Source organism: Balaenoptera musculus, chromosome 16, assembly GCF_009873245.2.
Source record: "Balaenoptera musculus isolate JJ_BM4_2016_0621 chromosome 16, mBalMus1.pri.v3, whole genome shotgun sequence".
Taxonomy (NCBI): domain Eukaryota; kingdom Metazoa; phylum Chordata; class Mammalia; order Artiodactyla; family Balaenopteridae; genus Balaenoptera; species Balaenoptera musculus.
This window is the reverse complement of record NC_045800.1, coordinates 31,771,775-31,785,949: the sequence shown is the minus strand read 5'-3', so window position 1 is coordinate 31,785,949 and position 14,175 is coordinate 31,771,775. Positions and strand designations below refer to the sequence as shown.

Below are 14,175 nucleotides of genomic sequence, written 5' to 3'. Positions count from 1 at the left end.
TATATATATCATTGCTCCCAAAGTCCACCTCCTCAATTTGGGATGATTCGTTGTCTATTCAGGTATTCCACAGGTGCAGGGTACATCAAGTTGATTGTGGAGGTTTAATCCGCTGCTCCTGAGGCTGCTGGGAGAGATTTCCCTTTCTCTTCTTTGTTCACACAGCTCCTGGGGTTCATCTTTGGATTTGGCCCTGCCTCTGCGTGTAGGTTGCCTGAGGTCGTCTGTTCTCCGCCCAGACAGGCCAGGGTTAAAGGAGCGGCTGATTAGGGGGCTCTGGCTCACTCAGGCCAGGGGGAGGGGGGGGTACGGAGTGCAGGGCGAGCCTGCGGCGGTAGAGGTCAGCGTGACGTTGCACCAGCCTGAGGTGCACCGTGTGTTCTCTCGGGGAAGTTGTCCCTGGATCACGGGACCCTGGTAGTGGCGGTCTGCACAGGCTCCCAGGAGGGGAGGTGTGGATAGTGACCTGTGCTTGCACACAGGCTCCTTGGCAGCTACAGCAGCAGCCTTAGCGTCTCATGCCTATCTCTGAGGTCCACGCTGATAGCCATGGCTTGCGCCTGTCTCTGGAGCTCCTTTAAGCAGTGCTCTGAATCCCCTCTCCTCACGCACCCCGAAACAATGGTCTCTTGCCTCTTAGGCAGGTCCAGACATTTTCCCGGACTCCCTCCTGGCTAGCTGTGGTGCACTAGCCCCCTTCAGGCTGTGTTCACGCAGCCAACGCCAGTCCTCTCCCTGGGGTCTGACCTCCGAAGCCCGAGCCTCAGTTCCCAGGCCCCGCCCGTCCCAGCGGGTGAGCAGACAAGCCTCTTGGGCTGGTGAATGCTGCTCGGCACCAATCCTCTGTGTGGGAATCTCTCCGCTTCGCCCTCCGCACCCCTGTGGCTGCGCTCTCCTCCGTGGCTCCGAAGCTTCCCCCCTCCGCCACCCTCAGTCTCCGCCCACAAAGGGGCTTCCTAGTGTGTGGAAACCTTTCCTCCTTCACAGCTCCCTCCCACTGGTGCAGGTCCCGTCCCTATTCTTTTGTCTCTGTTTTTTCTTTTTTCTTTTGCCCTACCCAGGTACGTGGGGAGTTTATTGCCTTTTGGGAGGTCTGAGGTCTTCTGCCAGCGTTCAGTAGGTGTTCTGTAGGAGTTGTTCCACATGTAGATGTATTTCTGATGTATTTGTGGGGAGGAAGGTGATCTCCACGTCTTACTCTTCTGCCATCTTGAAGCTCCTCCCCCTCAGATCTATTTTCTACTTCAATAATTCTCTCTTCAGTTGTGTTCAATATACTATTTATCCCATTCCAGTTTCAATAAATAGTCATCATTACCAAAAGCCCTATTTAGTGGCTTCTAAATTAATCTGTTCTTTTTTTCCCCCACAATAGTTTCAAATTCTCCCATTGACTCTTTAGTCTTTTTATGTATACCTATTTAATCTCCCACAGATTGTTCTATTATTTCTGCATCTTGGGGTACTAATTCTCCAAGTTATTGTCTCTGTTGATTATCCTTCATGGATTAACTTTTTGTGTTTCTAATGTTTTTAGTTAAAGTTCATTTTGTGGGGGAGGTTTATTCCTTTCTGCAAGAGTCTCATATGCCCTCAGCAATGAGTGTGACCCTGATTTTCATTTTTTCAGGGCTCTTGGGATTCTATGGGTCCTAGATCAATTTTTATGCTAATTTCTAAGTTTATGGTTTCCATACATAGGAAATGAAATTTGAGAACTTATACCTGTCTGAGGAACAGGCTTTGGGATTCAGTTTCTCATAGAAGATATTTTTTTACCCCCACTTAGAACCTAGGAAAGATAGCAAGATTTCTTGCCACTTCTTTCAGCCACTGGACAGAGTTTTTCTAGTCTTGTCTTTTCTTTTCTTTTTTCTTTCTTTCTTTCTTTCTTTCTTTCTTTCTTTCTCTCTCTCTCTCTCTCTTCTCTCTCTCTCTCTCTCTCTCTCTCTCTCTCCTCTCCTCTCTCTCTCTACTCTCTTTCTTCTTTCCCACTGTCCCCTGAGATCTCCTTCCTGCTGTATGGTGGTATCATGGGCATGGAACCAGGCAATGAACATCAAACGCCTGCTGTGTAAGGGCTCGACGAGAGCTGCAGTTATCACCATCACATCTGCATCTGGGGACAGGCTAGAAAGAATGCCTAAAGTCAGGTTCAATGGTTTAATGATTAGGAAGCCCTTTGAAGGAGTTCATTTTATGCAAGATCTCAGTCTCCACTTCCTGTCTCACATGGGACCAAGGCCACAAATCCTGAACCTATATAGCTGTTACATGGGCATAAAAAAAAACACCAGCCTTCAGTACCCCAAATCCTGGCCCAGTCTCAGTGCCCTCTGCACAGTTTTGCCACCATCTGAAGCTTAGTTCTATGGGTTTATGTTCCCTGTTCTTTTCTGATAATGACAATTTCCCTATCTTTTCTTTGAGCTTAACTCTGTATTTTTAATTTGGAGTAAGAGGAAGGTTATAGGACTTCCCTGGTGGCGTAGTGGTTAAGAATCCGCCTGCCAATGCAGGAGACACGGGTTTGAGCCCTGGTCTGGGAAGATCCCACATGCCACGGAGCAACTAAGCCCGTGTGCCACAACTACTGAGCCTGTGCTCTGGAGCCCGCGAGCCACAACTACTGAGCCTGTACGCCACAACTACTGAAGCCCGTGTGCCTAGAGCCCGCGGTCTGCAACAAGAGAAGCCACTGCAATGAGAAGCCCGCGCACCGCGACGAAGAGTAGCTCCCGCTCACCGCAACTAGAGAAAGCCCCCATGCAGCAACAAAGACCCAACGCAGCCAAAAATAAATATAAAATAATAAATAAATTTTTTTTAAAAAAGAGGAAGTTTATATTTTTTTCCAGTAGTTCTATGTTTGTAAAAGGGGTCCCTGCCAGTTCAGTTGCCAGAACAAGAAAGTTGGCATATAACACATTTTTAAGCCTGAACATAATTGTTTTACTGCTAGAATTTCTAGATCAGAAGTCACACACTTCCAGCTCTTGGGATAAACCCAACCCACAGATGTGTTTTCTTTGGCCTGGATACTTTTGGCCCACACTTTGGGTTTTTGTTTTGTTTTGTTTAAAAACAAAGTTGGCTACTCATTTGAGAAGCCAACTTTTAAAAATCAAGGAATTTCACATAAAAATCCAGATTTTCTAGTTTTTCTTTAAAAATGGAAAGATCTGGCAACAGTGGGCCCATCTTCCATCATTTACAACCCATAGCAGTTAAGTAGCACCTGCTCCCTACAGTCAGGGCACACGTTTTCCTGGTTGCTAGAATCTATCTCCCACTTCGCAGGGTCCCATCCAGGCATTTCATCCATTGACATTACCTGCTTGGCCTCTGCAGATATTCTAACTTGCTCTCCCAGCCCAGAACTACAAACTGCATCCAGATTTCAAATGTGAGTTGCCCCAGTAGACTGGAAGCTCCATGGGGGCAGGGACTGTGGTTGGCTCATTCACCACTCTATTCACACCCAGCACAGTGTCTGGCTGGTGGTAAGCATTCGGTGCTCTTGGATTTTGAATTAATTAGTTAAAGAATGGATGAGTTATTCTAAAAATAAACAACCCAACAGTCCAAACAATTCTGCGGCAGAAACCTCTCCAAAATGTTGGCAGCCCTGAAGTCCTTAATGTTTAAATCCTGAGAATCCTGTCTTAAGTAATCACAGGCAGCGATGTAGCAAGTGGAAGTTTGTTATTCATTTCCCATATGGTTTTCAACAAGTCTCTTAATTTTCCTCCGCCGCCAACTCTCCTTTGGAGAATGGGCAAAAAATCATATTCTCTATCTGAGGGACTAACACTAAGAAATCCAATGTTTCTCAGAGAAGCTGTGCTATATATACATGTGACCCAGTAATGTTAGGGCCTGGTGCAGCCGAGTCAGCAGGGGAAAATCTTAAGTGCACCTGGAAAGAGACTGGGGTGTAATTTCCAGAGATGGCTTATTGAATGACAGCTTCCCCCTCGGTCCAGTGAGAAATTTAATTTGCTGAGGACTCAACACAGGAAGCATTTGCCGATTAAAAATATGTCTAAACAGATGTTCTGCTTAGCCTGGAAGAAGGATCTTAATGCAACTGTCATTATTGGATTTTCTTGGATTACTACTATCTGGAATTGGAGTCCAAATAGAAGGATGTAATTATTTATTATGGTCCAAGAGGCCTGCATCTGAAGAGGAGCAAATGCAGAGGAGGACTCCCTTCAGGGGTGTCTGAAGGGATTTAACATGCTGAGGGTGGGGTGGGCTGGGGGATAAAGTCCATTTAAATTCTCTGGCTCTGGGAGTGTACCCTATCCTCTCTGAAAATCTGCCATAGCTATTCAGTGTTCCGTTTCCAGCTGAAGGCACAGCCGTATTATAAATGGAACCAGGCCTGACCCAGCCTTCTCAAGCAAGGAACTGCGGATTTTCGATTAGTCAACCAGTCTCGCCTACACTGGAAGTAAACACCCTGACAGTCCAGCCATCTGCATAACCCTCACCCCATGGGTGATGGGCAAATTCGCACCTTGCCTGTGGCGATCCTGAAAGGCTCAGTAAAGGGGGAGACTGTGGATTATTCTGCACGATGGTTCCCAAACTTGGCTGCACATTGGATTCAATCAGGGAGCTTTTAAAAAATTCAGGTGTCTGCCCCCCTGCCCTGAGATTGGGACTCAATTGGCCTAGAGGACTGTCAAGGCATCTGTGCTTTTTCAGGCTCCCCAAGTGATTCGGATGCATAAGGAAGTTTGAGAACCACTGATGTAGCCCAAAGATTAAGAGCAAGAGATTCAGGGTCAGGGGGACTCAGGCTCAAGGTAAATGCTGCCATTCACTACCTGTGTGGCTCTAGACGAGCCACTGTCCCCTGAGATCTCCTTCCTGCTGCATGGTGGTGTCATGGGCATGGAACCAGGAAATGAACATCAAACGCCTGCTGTGTAAGGGCTCGACGAGAGCTGCAGTTATCACCATTACATCTGCATCTGGGGACAGGCTAGAAAGAATGCCTAAAGTCAGGTTCAATGGTTACACCCAGATATGCTGACATAAGTGACATTCAGGGGTTCAGGTGATGCTCTGTGCCCAAGTTTGAGGGACCCCTGCTCTCTGGTGCACCCTGATTCCATTATTATTTGCTGCAGCACAGAGCCCTTAGGGACTGCTACAGAAAGTGAAAGGTCCATTCTCTTTTATGAATATGGTTCTGGAAATCAGGCTCTACCAAAACAGTCACAGCTTCATTTGAGGAACAGCTACACACTCCATTTCATTAATCCCATCATCGGCCCCGAGATGCATGCTGAGCTCTCATCTCCAGGGTAGGAAGGCTCCTCAGACCAAACAGTCCGCCAAGGGGTGCTGAGTGAGCAATTCCCCAAGCCCCCCAGCCCTCCCCAAAGCTGGAAGCACAAATGCCCACCATCAGGGCTGAGGGGAGGAACATAATGCCAGGAAATACACCTGGCGCTACAGCCAGCCGACCAGGGGCTTCCCTCAGATCCTTTCTCCTGCTTGGGCGGTCTCTTTTTCTGGGGGTGGCAGAAGCGGGGTGGGTTGTGATTAAAGGGGAATCTGAGATTGACACAACTTGCCTTATCTTTAATTCAAACAAAAACAAGAGGCACCCAGGCTGGCACCTGACAGTGTCCTGGAGGGACAGATGGGAAGGCTGGGGGAACAAGCTAGAAGGGATGGCCTTCACCTCATCTTGGGGGGGGGGGTCTCCTTCCTCCTCAGGCTCACCCTGGATGCTTAAAGACCTGCTCGTCTGCTGCTGTAATACAGAGTGGAGGGACTGGCCTAACCTTGACATTATCCTCTTGAAACACACCAGGATCATTTGAGGGGCTGCAGACTACGGATGTAGCCAGCTGCAGGGGTGTGGGGCGTGGGTGGGGCAGTGCTGTCATCAACCTCCTTAAGACACCCAAGAAGATGTCTCGTCCCAGTGTGAGTACCGTGTACAACACAACCAGAGGCAGAATTTTAATGGGCTGCGGCAGCCCTTTCCTGTCTTCCTTAATGGTGTTTCTGTGCAGCTGTGAAACAGCTGTGAAATCCCAGTCCAGAGGCGGACGACGCACTTTCAGTGCTGGATAATCTAATTCTTGGAGGTGAAGGTGGAGAGGAAGAAGGGGAAGAGCTACACTTACTGAGCACTTTTTAAGTTCCAGACACATGGCTACGCGCTTTGCATAAATATTATTTCTAATGCTCTCCAAACCTTCGATGAGGAGCTGGGTAACTTACCCAAGGTTGTAACTACTAAGTGGCTTGCTGGGATGCAAACCCGAGTGTGTCTGACTGTTCAAGTTTATTTGGTTGGGTCATATGACACCCAAAAAACCAGTAAATATTAATATTAAAAATTCTGACAATAGCTATTGCTGGTGAGCAGGAAAGATGCAGTGAGGGAAGGCAGTAGATGGTCTCCAAATATGGCCACAGCTCTCATCCCTGTAAGTTCATGCCACTTCTCACATTAAGGGGTGGAATCTATTTTCTTTTCCTTGAAGCTGAGCTGGCCCTTTGGCTTGTTTTGACCAATAGAATGTGGCAGAAGTAGCATTCTGAGAGTTCAGAGTCCATGCCTTAAGTGAACTGGTGGCGTCTGTCTCCTCTCTCTGGCAAGCCAGCCACCATGCTATAAAAAAACCTTAGACAACTAAATGGTGAAGGTCCATGTGGAAAGACAGCATGTGGAGGCACAGTGAGGCACCAAATATGTGACTAAAGCTTTTTTTGGACCTCTTGGCCCAGCCCAGCTGCTAGATGAATTTAATCAAGTGAGTGACCCCAGCTGACGTCAGCCAAAGAACCACCCCAGCAAGCCCAGTCAATGCACAGAATCATGAGAGATAACAAATCACAGTTGGAAGTCACTAAGTTTGGGGGTGGTTTTCATGCCATAATAAATCACTTAAATCATGAAGGAAAAATTAGGTGTGGCGTCTACATCACTGAAGGGTAATGGCAAATCCTTCTGGTTTCATCCTCACACCCTGTGTCCATTTTCACCACTAAGTGCTGGTCATCTGCGGCCAAAATGAAGTGACACTGATTTTACCAGGTGTCTGGGAGCCTGAAAACGCCTAAGTCAAAATACCTTTGAGAAAGCAAAGCAGAAAAATACAGATTTTAAAGGGGCCCTGCGCACGGTCCCAGCAATACTTGGTGTGACTTAGAATCAGACGCACGTTTGTCAAATGGTGGTGGTGCGGAGTGGGAGTGGAAGAGTCTGCCTCTCTCTAAAGGAGATCAGACTGCTAAGAGGGGATCAGCAAGCAAAGCAGAATGGGCCAAGGAACGGAAGAGGCGAGTCACAGAAGTGCACCCCAAAATCACTGGCGAAGGTAGAAAAGAACTGAAAGTCACCAGGAGTCAGAGAAATACAAATTAACTAATAATAAGCTATCGGTTCCATTATTAAAACACTGATAATACCTAGTGCCAGGGAGGATATGGTGAAGGAGCACACTTACAACGTCTTGAAATGCATTTTAGCAACATCTATTTAAAACATTCTAAGTCTGTAAGGGTCTATATCAGGTATTTTACTGCAACATTGTTTATGATGGCAAAAACTGAAGTTACGTATTACTGATAAAGGAAGGATTGAATAAATTATGGCCCATTCATACCAGGAATATTTTGCAACTATTCAAAAGAATAAATTGAAGTTATAAAAGTGTCTTGGAGGGGTTTTTTCCATGAGGTATTGATGAGTGAGAAAAGCATAATGCATAAAAAACACGTACCAAATATGATCCCTTTTAAAAAAAATGACAAAACGTATCTGTATATTGTTTATGTGTTTATATGTATGTTATGTATGCATATGTATACATCTCTGCATCAGTGTATATGTGAATATATGTGCATGGAGAAAAATATGAAAGGGTGAAAACCAAAGTTATTAGCATGCATTACCTGGGGAAGAGTAGAGGGTTAATATGTGGAAACAAAGAAGTGAAGGAGGTAGCCAAATAAAGGGAAAAGAAAAAAACACACCACTAAGAAAAGTAATGATGATATCATCACATTGGTACATTACTGTGAAGTTATATATATATTGTGTGTGTAAAATATAAAATAACATTAAAGAAAAAACATAAAATAAAGTAAATAATGGTTTGTACTTCACCTCCACAGAAGCATCCCTGAAACACAGGATTCTGGCATTTAAAAATGATTCATTTTGCTCTGCGTTAATTTTATGTATCAATAGAAGAAATACCCTTGTCAGCAACAAGCCCTGATTCCTGCAGGATGCAGGCCGGACAGAAGCCCAGCAGCCCTTCTCCTCCAGCACAGCTTCTGAACAGGAAAACCTTCTCCAAAACCGAGATGCTTCCAGTGAGGCGCCTCCATATCTCCAGGCTAGAATCTCTGAGAGCGCACGCGCGTCTGGGCGCTGGTGTGCAGACAGGCAGAGGTGGTACCTCCAGGCAGGCCCCTGCCACAGACAGCCCTCCCCCACCCGCCAACTATCCACGGGGTCTCTAGTCTACACCTGCCTCCCAGTCCCCACCCAGCTTTATTTCCCTTTCTTGCTTCCCAGGCCCACTCATTCTGTCAGACCCCTAGTTCCCAAAGCCTCGTCATCCCTCCTCTCGGTCCTCAGGGCCTTCAGCTGGCCAGCCAAGGGCTAGAGAGAAAAGTCACGCCCAGACTGCAGAGTCTAACTGGAGGCCCTCCAGTCCCCGAGCAACCAAACACCACCTTATACCTTTCTCTGGCAGCCGGCCCACCCCACTCAACAAAAGGCCTCACCCCCTCCTCATTCACAGAACTTCACTGCTTCTAGTTCACTGAGATTGAAAGCAAAAGGTACAATAAGAGGTTCCCAAAGCCAGAATCAGGGATGCGGGAGGGAAATGGGTGCGACTGGAACTAGATAGTGGTGATGGTGGCACAACATTGTATATGTACTTAATGCCACGAAATGGTACACATTAAAATGGTTAAAATGGTAAATTTTAGGTTATGTGAAATTTACAACAACTGAAAAACAAAGAATACCCCAAGGCCTGGTGGGGCCTCACATTACCCTCTCTAGCTTCCTCACCGCTGGTATTCGTGGCCGTAGCATTCGGCCAGCTCTCAGATGGTTGCTCTCCAAGCCCACCTAAAGGAACAAAGAAGAAAAGAAACGTGAGGACGCACCAGCCTTCTTTGCACCAGCACCATGAGATGAGGGAACAAACCTGGTCACCTGGGGGATGCTCAGAATCACCAGTGGGTCAGTGAAGATCTGTTTAACAAAGGATGACTGGGCCCCTACTCGATGCTCAGGCCAAAAAGAACTTGCTTTCTCATAACCATGAACATAGTTCAGAAATTATAAATGTAGCCTCTCCTCGATCAGTTCAAGGGCACTTGGAGTGAAACATACAAAGTTAACAGGCGAATCCCAAAGTCAGTTTCCTAACCCCCAACTCCCTGAGAAAGCCCAATGCAAAGAGGACACTCTCTGGTTCTGGAGTCCCCCGCACGGGATGCAGGGGGGACGTCACCAGTGCCACTCCTAAATATGTGATGCGGCACTTGCTGCTGCCTTGGCTTACACAGGCTTCCTGGTTTCCTCTCTGGGGTGTGAGTCTCCTTTTAGAAATTGCTCTGCTTACTTTATAAATCAGACTCTGCCGACACTGCCTCAGTCAAGGGCAGTGATACACATACTCGTTTGCTAGTATCATCATCTAGAAACCAGGTTCACATCTGTCCCCACCAGGAAGATGGTCTATCACCATCTATGATTAGACCTACTGTGAACCAGGTACAGTCCCGGGCAGCAGGGATCCAGCAGTGAACAGGACAGACAGTGCCTAAGTTCCAAATGGGCGGTTGGACAGTAAATGGTAGGTAAGAAAATAAAGGACTAAGATGACTGCAGGTTCAGAAAGTGCTCTGAAGATCAAATGCAGTATGTGGTAACGTGGCCTGGAGCAGCTGCTTAGAAAGCGGTCAGAGAAGGCCCTTTAGGGAGGTGACATTTGGGTTGAGACTTGGAAGACAGGAAGGAGTCAGCCCCACCGAGATCCGGGCCAGCGTGTCCCGGCAGAAGGAGGCTCAGGAAAGAATCTGGATCGGGAATGAGCTTGCCATGTGGACGGGCTGACCGTGGTGGGCAGAGAGGGAGGCTGGACCCTCAGGGATATTAAGAATATAGTTGGAGGCACAGCAACAGGAGAGGCTGATGGCTTAGATATGAGGGACTGAGAGGGGCCCCCAATGATGCCTACATTTGGCAGTTGAGCAGCTGGGTGGGTCGGGACACCAGGGAGCAGATTTGAGGACAAAGCCTGTGTCCAGGGGAGACTATCATACACGTGAAACCACACCAAAGCATCTACAGGACAATCTACTTGTGCACACTATTTCTTGCATTTGTTTAGACATTTGCAGCTTACAAAGCAGTTTCCCCATCTCCCCTTTGACCTTGATGAAAGCACTCTGTAGCAGAAGTGTAACCCCATTTTACAGAGGAGAAAACTGAGATACAAAATGATCAGCCCAGGGTCGCCAGCCCGTAAGGGAAGCTGAGGGCTCAGGACAGTCTCCTGGTCAGAAGCCCGATGATATTTTCTGTGCTCCATAGGTCACAGGCCTCCAGCGCTGCTCAAGGAAGGGTCCCAAACATGGAACCCAATGCCCTGGCCCCTGACAACCACGGAAGACAGCCCTGCGGTCCCGCATCCCAACTCCTGACATGCAGACCACCTCTCTCCCTCTGGTGACTGACACTGGCGGTGGACCAGGCGCGCGCGGATATTTTTACATGCCTTCATCCTGCTTGTCCGCTGCCTTTCTGGCCAAGTCAGAATCCACTAACACACTCCCTGCAGCTGCCGGGGCCTTCGCTGCCAGCTCCCAGCCCTCTGGGTATTCTTCCAGTTGCGATATCATTTCCTCTCGGGCTAAAGGTCAGGGGAAATCCTGATGGTATGAAAATCACTGGCCAGCGGAGGAATGTGCCCTGTGCAGACTGAAGGAGAGCCTGAGGCCAAGGCTCCCGGACTAGCTTAGTCTTCACTCCCTGTGTAACTGAGGATGAGACCTTGGGCGTTAGTACTTTTCATCTGTCAAATGGGCTGCTCCAAGTTCCGAATGAGGTAATGGTTTGTTTAGGCATTTGCTCATTCAACAAATGTTTATCCGACACCTGCTGCATGCCAGATGCTGTTTCTGCTGCTCAGGATATGACACTGAACAAACTCTACCCTGACCTCATGGAAATTATATTCTGGTGGAGGGTAGAGGAGAAAATGATAAACAAACAGGTGACTAAATATATAAGTCGGTTGTTGACAAGCGCTATGAAGAAAATAAATAAGGGTGAGGGGAACAGTGAATGCTAGGGGTGAAGGATTGCCATTTCACACAAGGCATTAAAGCAGAAGCCTGAAGAAGGTGAGGGAGAGGGTCTGCAGATAACTGGGGAAGAGCATTCCGACTGAAGGGACAGCAGGTGCAAAGGTCCTGGGGTGGGAGTGTGCTTGACAGTAGGGAGGTGGGTGTGACTGGAATGGAATGAGCCAGGGAAAGAATAATAGGTGATGAGGTCAGTGAGCAGTGGAGGGTCTGGGGGGCTCAGTTCCTGGGGGAACTTGCAGACCATTTTCAGGATTTTGGCTTTTATTCTGAGAGATCTAGATGGGAGCCAGAGGACATGAAAGGGTTTTGTAACTGCACTGGCTCTGAATATGATCAGGGTTATTAGTAGTGAACAGGAGGGGAACACAGGAGCTGGGATTTGAAAGGAGATTCTGCAAAGCACCAGCCCATCATGGAGGGTTGGAAAGTTTAGACCTGCTTGGCTCCTACAAAAAAAAAAAAAAAAAAAAAAGACCTGTAAGGATACCTGAGCACAGCCTGGTTCAAGGTTAGCTGGAGGCTGTGGTTGAGGGAGCGATGGCTGGGAGAGATTGATATTCAGCTTTGCAGCAGGCAGAGGAGGTGGGGGGATGAGGACTTCTGATTCCCTTGGCCCCCTGGCCCTTGGGGTTACAATGGGAGCAAAGCTCTGGAGCTGGGGGGAGACCAGGGGCCCCCTAGCAGATGGAGGTGGGGAAAGAATCAGTGTTTACTATGTGCCAATTACGGTGCTGACCATGTGCTAGGAACAGTGCTAAATGCAGAGTTTTGTAATTCTAGCCTCATGAAGACTCAGTGACAAAAGAGCCACAAACATCCTCATCTCACAGATGCGGAAACAAGGTTCCAAGAAGTGAAGTGACTTGCCTGTCCTGAAGGTACAGAGATGGTTAGTAATGGAGAAGCTGAAGGTGGGTCCTGGCGGACCTCCCCAGATCTGTGCTCCTTCCCCTCAGCCTCAGACCCAGAAAGAACAGGCGAACAAGTGGGGTGTCTGGGGGTGGCTGCCTGTTCCCAAGGGAAAGTCACTGATGAGATTGGGGTCACAGCAATTAAGAATACACAACCCTTCTCTGTCATCCTTACCAGCAAGAGACTGGCAGCTCTTGTCATTTCTCCGAAGGGCAGCAAATCTCATGTTTCTAGTACAGCTGAGCCTGGGATCTACCTGGAGTGAATGTGATTTGGCCACTCCCCTGATGAAAACCCTCCCAAGGGCTTCCCTCGTGGCACAGTGGTTGAGAATCTGCCTGCCAATGCAGGGAACACGGGTTCGAGCCCTGGTCTGGGAAGATCCCACATGCCGCGGAGCAACTAGGCCCGTGAGCCACAATTACTGAGCCTGCGCATCTGGAGCCTGTGCTCCGCAACAAGAGAGGCCACGACAGTGAGAGGCCCGCGCACCGAGATGAAGAGTGGCCCCCGCTTGCCGCGACTAGAGAAAGCCCTCGCACAGAAACGAAGAACCAACACAGGCAAAAATAAATACATTAATTAATTTAAAAAAAAAAAGAAAAGAATGGTTGGCAACCACGCATTTCCATTCTTCTCCCATAAAAAAACAAACAAACAAAAAACCTCCCAAGGTTTCCCACTGCCCTTGGGATGAATTCTAAGCCCTAACATGACCCTTGAGGCCCAACCCTGTGATATGGCCCTGCTAGCCTCCTCCACCTGGTACCTCAGGGCTTCCTGCTACTCCCCCACTCCCACTCTGTGCTCAGCCACCTAAGCTACTCACGATGCCTTGGATTTCCATTCTCCTCTTGCTGATGCACCTTCCTCTGCCACACCCACCTCTTCATCTGGCCAAATCCTACTGGACCTTCAAGGCTCAGCTTGAACACCACTTCCTCTGGGAAGCCCCATTGCTCCTCTTGAGTTAGAAGCCCCCTCCTCTGTGTTACCAGCGCCCTGGGCTTTTTCACATCCCTTGCCACAAGTAATTGGGATCTCCTGTCTACTCAGCTGATCCCCTAGTTTAGTTTTTAGCATCCTGAAGAAAGGGGCCTTGTCTTGTCCAACAGTAAACACCCAGCACTGTCCCTGGCACATAGCAGACAATAAAATATGTGATTGATGGATGAATGGATGGATAGGTAGAGATGGATGAGTCAGGTAGACAGTACTTACAAAGAAAATCCAATCATTTCTAACTCATCATCACTGATGGAAAAGTTTGTCTTTTTCAGCTTATGGAGGAAGGGAAGTAGATATTCTTGGAACAATGGCTTTCAACCTTAGCTGCACTTTGGGATCATCTTGGGAAGCTTTTTAGAAAAATACTGAGGCCTGCACCCCACCCCCAGAGGTTCTTATTTGATCGGCCTGGGCCTTGGGATTTTAAAAACCTCCCCAGGTGATTCTAAGGTGCAGCCAAACTTGAGATTCTCTACTTAGAGAACCCTGTAAGAGGTAGCCTCAACTCATGATGTTTTCTTAAAACTAACCTCCTTCCTCCCAAGCTCACCAGGAATGGAAGATGTGGAGCTGAAGACAGACATCAAGTACTAGAAAAGTCATTTCTCACATCTAAATCAATGGCCTGTGTTGCTCCATTTCAGTAAAAGCAAGCAAATAAGACAGGTGTGACTGTGGCTATAACTGCAGCCATAAGCACACAGAACAGGGAAGAGAGAAATATAGTCTGATGCAGACAAAGATTGGGGGCAATGGGGGCAGGGAGTATTCAGGGTGTAGGGATATCTTTTTCCTTGGGTGTAACTGCAAGACAAAAAATATTTGAAAAAATACATATATATGCCCATATTTGATCTTTGGTTAATTACCTCTTCA

General features: G+C 47.7%; 1 protein-coding gene across 2 annotated transcripts in view; it reads right to left on the bottom strand.

The window, feature by feature from the left end:
* The window catches only part of TLL2 (tolloid like 2), a 135,094-nt gene that overhangs the window by 63,576 nt on the left and 57,343 nt on the right, over positions 1-14,175 (bottom strand). Inside the window, exon 3 of one of the 2 annotated variants that reach the window (XM_036828878.1) lies at positions 9,053-9,130. In XM_036828878.1, coding sequence (XP_036684773.1) covers positions 9,053-9,130 — 78 coding nt within the window. The remainder of the gene's footprint in view (positions 1-9,052; positions 9,131-14,175) is intronic. The other variant, XM_036828880.1, reaches the window with a different exon arrangement.